Source organism: Ranitomeya variabilis, chromosome 3 (genome assembly GCF_051348905.1).
Source record: "Ranitomeya variabilis isolate aRanVar5 chromosome 3, aRanVar5.hap1, whole genome shotgun sequence".
Classification (NCBI taxonomy): Eukaryota; Metazoa; Chordata; class Amphibia; order Anura; family Dendrobatidae; genus Ranitomeya; species Ranitomeya variabilis.
The window spans coordinates 636,918,488-636,931,186 of record NC_135234.1 but is presented as its reverse complement, the minus strand read 5'-3'; the positions used below and the strand labels follow the sequence as shown (position 1 = coordinate 636,931,186).

The 12,699-nt window shown below is 50.2% G+C and overlaps 1 protein-coding gene across 2 annotated transcripts in view; it reads right to left on the bottom strand.

Moving 5' to 3' along the window:
* PAN2 (poly(A) specific ribonuclease subunit PAN2) overlaps positions 1-12,699 on the bottom strand; it is a 67,108-nt gene that overhangs the window by 33,070 nt on the left and 21,339 nt on the right. For both annotated transcript variants that reach the window (XM_077297582.1, XM_077297581.1), the window contains exons 12-13: positions 7,077-7,279; positions 4,200-4,348 (exon numbers count right to left, since the gene is read on the bottom strand). In XM_077297582.1, the coding sequence (XP_077153697.1) occupies positions 4,200-4,348; positions 7,077-7,279 (352 nt within the window). The remainder of the gene's footprint in view (positions 1-4,199; positions 4,349-7,076; positions 7,280-12,699) is intronic.

The window sequence follows — 12,699 nt, the reverse complement described above, 5'->3', positions numbered from 1 at the left end:
GTACTCTTACCGCCAGTAGCGTCCGAGATCATTTGATCTAGCTGCGAGCCGAAGAGTCTGGAGCCCTGGAAGGGCAGACCAGTGAGCGATTTCTTAGATGCGGGATCAGCGTTCCACGCCTTTAATCAAAGAATCCGGAGAATGGCGACAATGTTGCCATTAGCCCTGGCAGAGCAGGCCGCTGCATCAAGGGAGGCATTCATCAGGTATTTTCCTGCCAGTGAAATCTGATCCGCTAATTCAGACAGTTCTTCAGCAGGAGCAGAGGCCGAAATGCCCCTGCGCAGGGTCTTGGCCCAGGCTGATACAGCCTTGGCTACCCATGATGAGGCGAAAATAGGGCAAAGGGAGGCTCCGGAGGCCTCAAATGCTGATTTTGCTAGCGCCTCGATTTGTCTGTCCGAGGGGTCCTTAAGGGAAGCCGCGTCCGGAATAGACAGAACTGTGTGTGAGGATAGCCTGGACACAGGCGGGTCGACCTTAGGAGACTCGGACCACTTGGAGACCAGGTCGGAATGAAAAGGGTATAACACATCAAGCAGTTTCCTGCCTGGGAAACGCTTGCCAGGGTTTTCCCAGTGAGTGGCGGTAGTGTTGTCAAACTCCTTGTGATTAGGGAAAACCCTAGAGGGACGTTTAATCCGTTTAAAAGCAACGGAGACGTCCTGAGAGCTTGCCTCATCCTCCTTAAGATCAAGCGTCTGAACGATAGCTGAAATAAGGCTATCAACCATGTCTTGTGTTCCGGAAGTCTGATCTGCATCCGAGTCAGATTCCGACTGAGAAGTTACGTCAGACCCGAGGTCCGCCTGTGAGGAAGGGGAACGGGCAGATAGGGGAATCCCGATGTGGTCCGGTGAACTGGAGAAGGATCTAGATAAGGTCCGTTTTCTGTCTCTTTTGTCCGGTCTGCCTCTGTGAGAGTCTAGGACAGGTGCGGGCGAATCGCCGTGAGAGGCGTTCGTGGCACTGGTGGCATTAGAGAGAAGCGGGATGCGTTCAAGTGCCTGGACCAGGGACTGAGAAACCTTAGTCAGGTCGGACACAGATTGAGACATAGCAACAGCCCACTCCGGGGGAGGGGGGTGCACTCATCCCGGGACCCTGAAGCTTCCAGGGGAGCTGACATGGTGGGAGGAACGCAGGACGGGCAGAAAGGAGAAGGCTGACCTGAAACCCACTTTTTCTTAGTGAGCGCAGGCGTAATGGATGGCCGTAGGGGCAAAGGCCGGGGTGGGGTCGGACATAGGTGGATATTACCTTGTCCCCAGAGAATACTGCCAGGTAGAGTAGAAGGTAGCGCTGAGCCTGTGAAAGACAGCGGTAACCGCAGGTGCCTGTGTTCCCCCGAGAAATCCTGTGTCCCACGCGATGAGCAGACGCTGACACGCTGACGGGGAGCAGGAAGCAGGAGAAAAGAGCGCAGAGAAAGTGCGACGCTGTGGGCGTGCACAGGACCGAAGGGGGGAAAGAAAGGAACGCCCCCTGTAAAACTGAAAGCAATCCGGCCGCTATACCGTCGACCGCCACAAGAGGGCGCTCAAGCGGTAAGAAAGGGAAAAGCAGGGAGACGCTGCACATCCCGGCCGCACTAATTCCGGCCACCACCAGAGGGCGCTCAAGCGCTAAGAAAGCAAAAACATGAGGCAGAGAGAAATGGCGGGCGAACGGGCCTGCAAGTTTGAATAAGGAGGGGGAAAAGATGCCAGCCTTCCTGCTCCCATTCCTACGTGGTCTCAACGCCCGAATATGCAGCCCACTTCCCTGTCAGATGCTCCCCTATGGTAAGAGGAGATCGCCGCTGGGCAGAGTATTGGTGGGGGAGGGGAGTTTGTTGATTGAAGATTCCCTACCTGCAGATGAGGAATCATCAGGATCCCTGGTAGATAGAGGGTCCTGGAAGTAGTCCTCCTTCCCGCGCCACGACTCTCCGGCGCAGAAGACGGTGTCGACCCCTGAACAGGGGGAGAGGGTCACTGGATGGGACTGCCGTCTTCCTCTCAGCCCGCTCCGAGGAGAGGGATGAGGAGGGGAAACGGGCAGGACTGGCCACCGAAGAAAGGGTCACCCTGAACACCCGAATGGGTGACAGGGGACAGAGTCCTGCCCAGCGGGTCCGAGAGGGTGCGATGTGGGTGATACCACACTGCTCTCTCGGTCGCTCAAAGTGGGGACAACAGGGTGAGAAAACTGCACCCTGTTACCCTGAAGAAAGAGTCTGAAAAAGAAAGGGGAAATGATTAAAAACACACAACAAATCCCTGTAAAAGAAATGCGGATCTGGTGTTAGATCCAGGTCCACCTCCTACAGACACTAAGCAAAAAACTGAGTTGCCTGGTGCCTGTCGGAGGGTGTATACTGCCGGGGAGGAGTTACTTCTTTATTTGCATAGTGTCAGCCTCCTAGTGACAACAGCATACACCCATGGTTACCTGTGTCCCCCAATGAAGCGAGAAAGAAATTAGCATATAGTGTTAAATTTCATTATTTACCATAATGTAATGATTACAATTAAACTTTCATATATTATAGATTCATTATCCACCAACTGAAATTTGTCAGGTCTTTTATTGTTTTAATACTGATGATTTTGGCATACAACTCCTGATAACCCAAAAAACCTGTCTCAATAAATTAGCATATTTCACCCGGCCAATCAAATTAAAGTGTTTTTTAATAACAAACAAAAAAACCATCAAATAATAATGTTCAGTTATGCACTCAATACTTGGTCGGGAATCCTTTGGCAGAAATGACTGCTTCAATGCGGCGTGGCATGGAGGCAATCAGCCTGTGACACTGCTGAGATGTTATGGAGGCCCAGGATGCTTCAATAGCGGCCTTAAGCTCATCCAGAGTGTTGGGTCTTGCGTCTCTCAACTTGCTCTTCACAATATCCCACAGATTCTCTATGGGGTTCAGGTCAGGAGAGTTGGCAGGCCAATTGAGCACAGTAATACCATGGTCAGTAAACCATTTACCAGTGGTTTTGGCACTGAGCAGGTGCCAGGTCGTGCTGAAAAATTAAATCTTCATCTCCATAAAGCATTTCAGCCGATGGAAGCATGAAGTGCTCCAAAATCTCCTGATAGCTAGCTGCATTGACCCTGCCCTTGATGAAACACAGTGGACCAACACCAGCAGCTGACATGGCACCCCACACCATCACTGACTGTGGGTACTTGACACTGGACTTCAGGCATTTTGGCATTTCCTTCTCCCCAGTCTTCCTCCAGACTGGCACCTTGATTTCCGAATGACATGCAAAATTTGCTTTCATCAGAAAAAAAGTACTTGGGACCACTTAGCAACAGTCCAGTGCTGCTTCTCTGTAGCCCAGGTCAGGCGCTTCTGCCGCTGTTTATGGTTCAAAAGTGGCTTTACCTGGGGAATGCGGCACCTGTAGCCCATTTCCTGCACACGCCTGTGCACGGTGGCTCTGGATGTTTCCACACCAGACTCAGTCCACTGCTTCCTCAGGTTCCCCAAGGTCTGGAATCGGTCCTTCTCCACAATCTTCCTCAGGGTCCGGTCACCTCTTCTCGTTGTACAGCGTTTTCTGCCACATTGTTTCCTTCCAACAGACTTACCATTGAGGTGCCTTGATACAGCACTCTGGGAACAGCCTATTTGTTGAGAAATTTCTTTCTGGGTCTTACCCTCTTGCTTGAGGGTGTCAATGATGGCCTTCTTGACATCTGTCAGGTCGCTAGTCTTACCCATGATGGGGGTTTTGAGTAATGAACCAGGCAGGGAGTTTTTAAAAGCCTCAGGTATCTTTTGCATGTGTTTAGAGTTAATTAGTTGATTCAGAAGATTAGGGTAATAGGTCATTTAGAGAACCTTTTCTTGATATGCTAATTTATTGAGACAGGTTTTTTGGGTTATCAGGAGTTGTATGCCAAAATGATCAGTATTAAAATAAAAGACCTGACAAATTTCAGTTGGTGGATAATGAATCTATAATATATGAAAGTTTAATTGGAATCATTACATTATGGTAAATAATGAAATTTAACACTATATGCTAATTTTTTGAGAAGGACCTGTACACCTGTGAAATGCTGCAGTGTTTTAGAGCAAAAACATGCCTGGACATCGTTGAACCAGACTCCTAGTTTGGGAAACCTGAATCAGCTGTCATTTATTCCCTCCGATGTAGTGCATTCTAATAGCCCGAGTACAATCAATCACATACCATTACTATTGGTCTCTGGATAAGACAGAGTAAAGAGTAGAGTTGTAGATAAACGCACGGTCTCTTTACCACAGCGGCACATGCTGCAGTTTTCCACTTCACATCCAAAAAGCTGCCCAATCACTGAACCTCCAGAGGATGAAAAGCAGCTGAAATGGCAAACATGCATGTTAGATAGGGTTAAATATGGGATGTAAACAAACTGATAATTACTGGGATGCAAGAGTTTCTTGTAAGCATTATAAAATAAGTTATGCATTCTGAAACTGAAAATATGGAAATCGCTCACTTGTCCAGCTCATGCAAATATTGAATGGAGGAGATTAAAATAGAATAAAAATCTTATCCTTTATTAGTGCATCATAAAAACAAGCTAATGCGTTTCAGGCAGTACTGCCCTTAGTCATAGCCATGACTAAGGGCAGTACTGCCTGAAACACGTCAGCTTGTTTTTATGATGCAAGACAAGATGGTGTTTTCAGCGGTACCATGGTTATTTATATCAGTCTTTTTGATTGCATGCTATTCCACTTCTGTTCGGTGGTATGATAAAGCGTTGTTTTTTGGCTTTATGGTGTTCACTGAAGGGGTTAACTAGTGGGACAGTTTTATAGGTCGGGTCGATACTAAATGTGTATTTTTTTATTTTTTTTTATCTAGATAAAACAAAAACCCATAAACTTTTAACCTTATATGTTAAAAGGTCAGATAGCTGATCTGACACTTTGCAGAGCACTGTCAGATCAGCGATCTGACAAGCAGGGCTCCTGGCTTACCAGCGCCTGCCCTGAGCAGGTGCTTGTAAGCCACCTCCCTGCAATACCCGGATGCAGCCCCGTGACCATTTTGGATCCAGGGCCTGCAGGGAGGAGGGAAGCCCCCTCCCTGCACGATGCTTCCCTGTACCGCCGGAACACTGCGATCATCTTTGCTCGCAGTGTGCCGGGGGTGGTCCGTGACCGCTCCTGGCACATAGCGGACACCCGGCTGCGAGGCAACAGGAGGTGGAAAGAGCTTGGATGTGCGATTTGAAGGACAGGGCAGAGTCAAGAGTTATTCCGAGGCAGGGGACTTCCGGTACGGGGGAAAGAATGATGTGTGGAGTACATCCTTACTTTTCCCAAATCAGTTTTTGCCCGTTTAGAGAACTCCATAGTTAGCTATGCAGCAGACAAGGGAAAGGTCAGATGGGAAAGCGGTAGGCGCTGTTCCAACCTTGCTAGTGAGTTGCAAGTGCAGTAAGGTGGGAACTGCACTTATCACTGACTCCCTTACCATCCGCCCCAGATTCAAGATCCAACTGCAGGAATGAAAGGAGATGTGAGAAAACCATAGAGGAACCTTGCAGACTTTGCACCAACAGAAGTTCTTCCAGGTAAGATATAAAACCAGGATGGTTTCCATTCCTTGATCATGGCCAGTTTCTTAACTGCAGCTTCAGAAATTACATCTGGTTGAGCCACAAGTCTACATATCTGTGGAATTGCTAAAGTGTATGACAAAGGCAAGTAGTGAGGAGCGAGGGCGCTTGTGTATTATGTTAGAGTGACTCGCCTTGTCTCTTCTCACATGCAGGCACTGCAGGACCTTTGGTATCCATGATTAGAACCACTAGAAACTAGTCAATTGTCACAATCAGTGGTCATAACCATGGATACCTAAGGTTCTGCAATGCCTGTACATGGGGCAAGATATACCAAATACCTCCAATTCGAAATGTAGTATAGTTTGTTTTTGCTAATATATTATTCCTACTACATATTGGAATAGGATCTTTGAGATGGAATACCTCTAAGGACAAAGGCCATCCACACTGGTACAAGGAGGAGAAGTCACATCTGCATTTCTCATCCGATGCCTTGTTGAGAAATTTACAATGTTTATGTAAATTACCTCTTCCAGGTTATGGGTGTTGGTGGGGGGAATGTTTGTAAGATACTCTTGAGATGGACTTTATTTTCACACGAAGGGGAGTTACCAGTGTGAGACAAGAAACCATCACAGTACAAATTCTGGCAAGCTTTTTGCAACCCTGCCTGGGAGATGGAAGCCGAAAAGAACCTGCAGATGTGTCAGGTATAATCACACACAGCTCTGCAGTGAGATCAGGGAGCAGCCATTACATACACTGGTAGCTCCCCCTTCATGTAAAGTAAACTCTGGACGATAGATGGTGGAGCAGAGAAGTTTTGGTTTTTTTGGTGGTGGGGCGGAGGCGTATGACATTCATCATGTCACGATATGACAGTCTTGTAATTGGTGTTGTTCTGGGAATGACAATATCAAGTTAATTTTTTTTTTTTTTTTTTTAGCTTTCACTTAATCCCACAGTTGGGATTGAATACGTTTCACTTTGTTTTGCAGTGCATGAGACCAGCGATCAGTGTTACACTGACAGCCTGCTAGTAGCCAATGCACCTTGTGGCTAAGAAGTCACCTATTAGGATGACAGTTACAGACTTCTAATAGCTGGAGAGGGCTCCCTCTTTGACAGCAGCATCTAGGGGGTTAACAGCCACAATCTGTACAAAACCCAATTGTGGTTGATGCAAGAGTGTTAGCTATAATATACACAAGCTGCATTTTTCCCCCAGAAAGGTCCACACAAGCAGCATGAGAAAAAAATAAAATAAAAATAAGCCCATTATGACCCCAGCTGTATTGTTAGTAAGGGGGTTAATATGCATATCCTCCCCACATCAGGCATTCTTTCACTTGGTAGTCTGATGAGGCCAAATAAAATGCTTATTTGTCCCAGTCAAGAGTTTTGCAAAAGCACTGAGTAGTCAGCAGTTTAGGGAGGTGTGTGCAGGGGTGGGGGAGCCAGCATCTTTGCTCATGTTTTAAAGGGGTGAAGTAGAAAATCTAGTCTCGTACCTGGAGCTTCCAACACCACGATAAGCTTGTGGACCTTCCAGCTCTTGGGTTTCTTGGTGAAGCTGTGTCAAAAGAAAGCGACACCAGCTCTGTATCAGACGACCCAGATTCACTTTTCCTGTGGCCTCATCTGAATCCGCCAAAATGAGTCCCAATGCCGCTGCCTCTGGGATTGTTCGGAAAGCCCGCAAGAAGTTACTTGCCTTTCAGAGGGAAGGAAACAGTTTAAAATATATAAAGTCAGATACTGTAGTTTTGGATAGAATAAAAAAGGAGATGTGTACTCACCGTAAAATCTTTCTCTTAGCCTCGAATTGGGGGACACAGGACCATGGGTGTTATGCTGCTGTCCACTAGGAGGCGACACTATGCATAATCTGAAAAAGATTAACTGTGGCTCCTCCTGTGCAGTATACGCCACTGGACGGCATCAGCCTTCTCCAGTTTTGTGCAAAAGCAGTAGGAGGAACGTAACATGAATAACATAATTATGCCTGTAAGAAGGCAACTATGTACGAGCTCAAGAAACAATATGAGAACTCAGTTACAACAGCCCGGAAAGGGCAACAGGGTGGGAGCTGTGTCCCCCAATTAGAGGCTAAGAGAAAGAGATTTTACGGTGAGTACACAAAAATCTCCTTTACTCTGTCGCCTCATTGGGGGACACAGGACCATGGGACGTCCTAAAGCAGTCCCTGGGTGGGAAGCAATGGACGAATATTGTGCAGACAGGCCCGTACACTTAGGGCACCGCCGCCTGCAGGACACGTCTACCCAGGCTCGCGTCCGCTGAGGACTGGGTATGAACCCTGTAGTGTTTAGTAAACGTGTGTAAGCTAGTCCAAGTGGCCGCCTTACACACTTGTTGTGCCGAAGCCTGGTGCCGAATGGCCCAGGAGGCCCCTACCGCCCGTGTAGAGTGTGCCGTAATGCCGGCTGGAAGAGGAGAATTCTTAAGGCGATATGCCTCTTGTATGGTGGATTTGATCCACCTGGCAAGAGTAGCTTTGGAAGCTGGCATACCCTTGTGGCCGCCTTCCGGAAGGAGGAAAAGGGAATCAGACCTCCGGAAGGACGCAGTCCTAGACACGTATATACGCAAAGCCCTGACAAGGTCAAGCGTATGCAGAGCCTTCTCCACTCTATGAACCGGAACCGGACAAAGGGATGGTAGTGAAATTTCCTCATTGAGGTGGAAGTCGGACACAACCTTCGGGAGGAAGGATGGGACCGTACGAAGAACTACCTTGTCCTGGTGAAATGCCAGGAAAGGCCGTCTGCAGGAAAGTGCTGTCAGTTCAGACACCCTGCGTAGCGAGGTGATTGCCACCAGGAAAACCACCTTCTGGGAAAGAAGGCGGAGCGGGACCTCCTTAAGAGGTTCGAAGGGTGGTTCCTGCAATGCTGTCAGGACCAGGTTGAGGTCCCACGTTTCTAGTGGTCGTCTGTAGGGGGGAACCAATCGGGAAACCCCCTGAAGGAAAGTCCTTACTTGCGGCTTGGTAGCAATGCGCCTTTGGAAAAGCACTGAGAGGGCCGACACCTGGCTCTTAAGCGAGCCCAAGGACAGCCTGGCCTCCAGACCCGATTGGAGAAAACCAAGTACTTTGGGTATGGAATAAGGGAGTGGGATCTGGCCACGAGATTCGCACCAGGTAAAGAAAGCTTTCCAGGTACAGTAATAAATCTTGGCAGAGGCTGGTTTCCGTGCTCTGATCATGGTTCCAATGACATCTGCCGAGAGCCCTGCCTGGGTTAGAACCCAGGTCTCAAGGGCCACGCCGTCAAATTGAGAGCCCCTGAGTTCTGGTGGTAGAACGGCCCTTGTGATAGAAGATCGTGGCGGTCGGGGAGACGCCAAGGGGCGTCTGCTGTGAGTTGTACGATGTCGGCGTACCATGTGCGTCTGGGCCAGTCTGGTGCAATGAGGATGGTTGGAACTCCCTCTTGTTTGATCTTCCTCACCACTCTGGATATCAGGGGGAGAGGTGGAAAAATGTACAGAAGCTGGAACTGGGTCCAGTCCTGAACCAGAGCGTCTGCTCCGAGCGACCGCGGATCGTGTGTTCTGGCAATGAAGTTGGAGACCTTGGCATTGAAATGGGATGCCATTAGGTCCACATCCGGGGTCCCCCAGCGGAGACAGATCTGTTGAAAAATTTCGGGATGGAGAGACCACTCTCCCGAGTCTATTCCTTGTCGGCTGAGGAAGTCTGCTTCCCAGTTGTCCACACCCGGAATGTGGACCGCCGAAAGAACCGACCCTGTGTCCTCCGCCCAGCGGAGGATATGTGACACTTCCCGCATCGCCTGGGTACTGCGGGTCCCCCCTTGATGATTCACATATGCCACAGCCGTGGCATTGTCCGACTGTATCCTGATGTGAGAGGCTGCCAGTAAGTGATGGAAGGCCCTCAATGCCAGTAGGATGGCACGAATTTCCAGGATGTTGATGGGCATGGTCGCTTCCGCTGGGGACCATTTGCCCTGTGCCCTGTGGTGTAGGTGCACCGCACCCCAACCCGTCAGGCTCGCGTCGGTGGTCAGGACCTTCCATTGACCTGAGAGAAAGGATTTCCCCTTTGCTAGCGAGGTTGGCTTGAGCCACCAGTGCAGGGACCTCCTGGTTGACGACGTTAGCTGGAACTCCCTGTCGAGAGAAAAGGGATTCCGGTCCCAGGACTTGAGAATGGCTAGTTGGAGAGGTCTGAGGTGAAACTGGGCAAATGGGACAGCTTCTATTGCCGCTGCCATCTTGCCGAGAACTCTCATGGCAAACCGGAGAGATCGAGGGGGTTTGCGGAGGAGGGTGCGAACTGCTAGTCGGAGAGCCAGTGCCTTGTCCTTGGGAAGGAGCACTAGACCCCTGGAGGTGTTGAATAACATTCCCAGGAAGGTCAGGGACTGATTCGGGGTTGGTGATGACTTTTGTAGGTTGATTAACCAGCCCATGCGACAGAGTATCGGTTGTGATTGAGACGCTGAGCTCGCAGTCCTTGAAGGTGGGAGCCTTGATGAGTAGATCGTCCAGGTATGGAACGACTACTATGCCTCTGGAGTGCAGGACGTCCATGGTGGCTGCCATGACCTTGGTGAACACTCTGGGAGCCGTGGCGAGTCCAAAGGGGAGAGCCACGAATTGGTAGTGGTCCTGGCCTATTGCGAACCTGAGAAACCTCTGATGGGCAGGTGCAATGGGTATATGCAGGTATGCGTCTTGTATGTCTATGGAGGCGAGATATTCTCCCTTCTCCATGGACGCAATGATGGACCGAAGGGACTCCATGCGGAAATGACGGACCCGTACATATTTGTTGAGCTGTTTTAGGTCTAGTATGGGCCGTACACTGCCTCCTTTCTTGGGAACTACGAACAGATTGGAGTAGAACCCTCGGAAACGGTCGGTCGTGGGTACCGGTACTATGACTCCTGATTGACAAAGCGAGGAGACCGCTTGGTGGTAGGCTCGAGCCTTGGCTGGCGGTTTTGGGGGGACAGAGAGGAAGAACCGGTCCGGTGGGTTGGAGGTGAAGTCTATTTTGTATCCGGAAGACACTAGTTCCGTGACCCACCTGTCTTCTGTAATAGGCAGCCAGACTTGATGAAAGAGCAAAAGTCGGCCGCCTACTGGTGTGGTGTCTTCCGGAGTCCGTGAGTCATGAGGAGGAGAAGGTCTGAGATTTTCCTCCTCTGGGCTTAGACTGGCCTGCTTTTGACTGCCAGGTCTTGTCCGACCTTTGCGTCGATCGTGAGTTGTCCCTGCGTGGGGAACGGTTACGATTTTGTACTGGACGCGAGACGGACCAGCCGGAGGAATTCCGAAAGGATCGGAATCGAGTTTGGTTACGCTTCTTGTAAGTGCGTTTAGGTTTCAGTTGGGGAAGAGAAGTACTCTTACCCCCTGTGGCGTTGGATATCATAGTGTCCAACTGTTCACCGAACAGTCTCCCACTGAGGTAGGGGAGGTGCGTGAGGGACTTCTTTGAGGCTGCGTCCGCTTTCCATTCCCGCAGCCAGAGGATACGCCGAATCGTGATGGCGTTTGATGCTATCCCCGCGACTCCCCTTGCTGAATCCAGAGCTGCATGGAGCATGTAATCTGCTACAACAGCAATTTGAACCGCTTGGTCCGACAGTTCAGGAGCGGATGCTTGGAAGGCTTGTAAATTGTTTGCCCAGGCCAGGATGGCCTTGGCAGCCCAAACTGAGGCAAACGCGGGAGCCAGGGATGCCCCTGCAGCCTCGAAAATTGAACGAGCCATGCGTTCTACCTGCCGGTCTGCTGCGTCCCTTAGGGTTGAGCTATCTGGCAGTGAAAGGAGGGTCTGTGCTGCTAGCCTGGAGACTGGGGGATCCACTTCAGGTGGATCTGTCCATTCCTTGGTGTCCTTCTGTGGGAAGGGGTACCTCGCCTCCAGATATTTGCGATTAGCGAATTTTTTCTCAGGCTGTGAGAGCTGTTTTTTAAGGATCGCCTTAAACTCTGGGTGGTTAGAAAAAAACCTTAGGCGGCTTCAGAGGTCCTTCAAAGGAAATCTGATGTTCTGGGGCCTCTGGTGGCGGATCAGAAATGTCCAGCACCCGATGGATGGACGATATTATGTCCTCAACTAGCGCTGTATTGCGATCAGGGACCCCTCAGTTTCTCTGTCTGAGTCAGAGTCGCAGATGCCTTCCGAATTCTGTGTATCACTGAGGCGTCCCCTGCTGGGTGAGCTGGGGAGGAGGCCTTCTCTGGTTGGGGATTGCGGAGATCTGCATTGTCTGTCCCTGGAATGGGACGGTCTAGATGACCTGGAGCAACGGTGTCTCTCCCTAGAGGGGGATGACCGTGTGCTATGGGATGACGCAGATGGACTTGATCTATGGATCCGCTTGCGTCCTGACCTAGACGTGGATGTGCCAGGGGCATCTTGTTCCTGAGTCAAGCTCTCCCGTTGTTGGGTAACGGTCATAGCCGGGGCATGACCCTGCAGAGCCTGAAGCAATGTGGAAGTTAGGTTATCTATAGACTGCGTCATAGATTGCGATAACTGAGTAGCCCATTCCGGTGTGGCATTAGACACCGAGGCATTGGCAGGGGCTTCTTGAGGCTGTGACACAGTAGTTTGTATACAGTTCTGACAATGCGGGTACGTGCTGCTACTGGGGAGAGCGGTCCCGCAGGCTGTGCAGAATGCATAATAGCAGTTCTGCCTGGTTCTCTTAGACCTTGAGCCCGGCATAGTGCACAGAGTGCAGAAGTGCTGCCAGCAGATGGACCTTACAGGGGTAGAGAACCTACAGGGGAGCCTTATAGGTAATATGGATTCACAGCTGAGTAAAGATAACCCAGCTGTGATCTTACCCCACCAGTGTACCCCTAGGTCCAGCGCCGAAAATCCACAGTCCTGTGCCCCCCGGAGACTGGCTGCCTGGTCCTGCAGACCGGGAGATGCAGGGTTAATCTGCAGCCGAAAATGGCTGCAGAGACAGAGGAGAGAGGAGGAGAAGGGGGCGGAGAGCTGGAAAAAGGCAGCAAGGCTATAAAAAACCCGCCCTTTCTGTCTCGATCCGCCCCTTGTATGACACTGTAGAGTGTCATATTTGTCATCCGGGGGGCGGGCTGGGGGGGGCGGAGAGG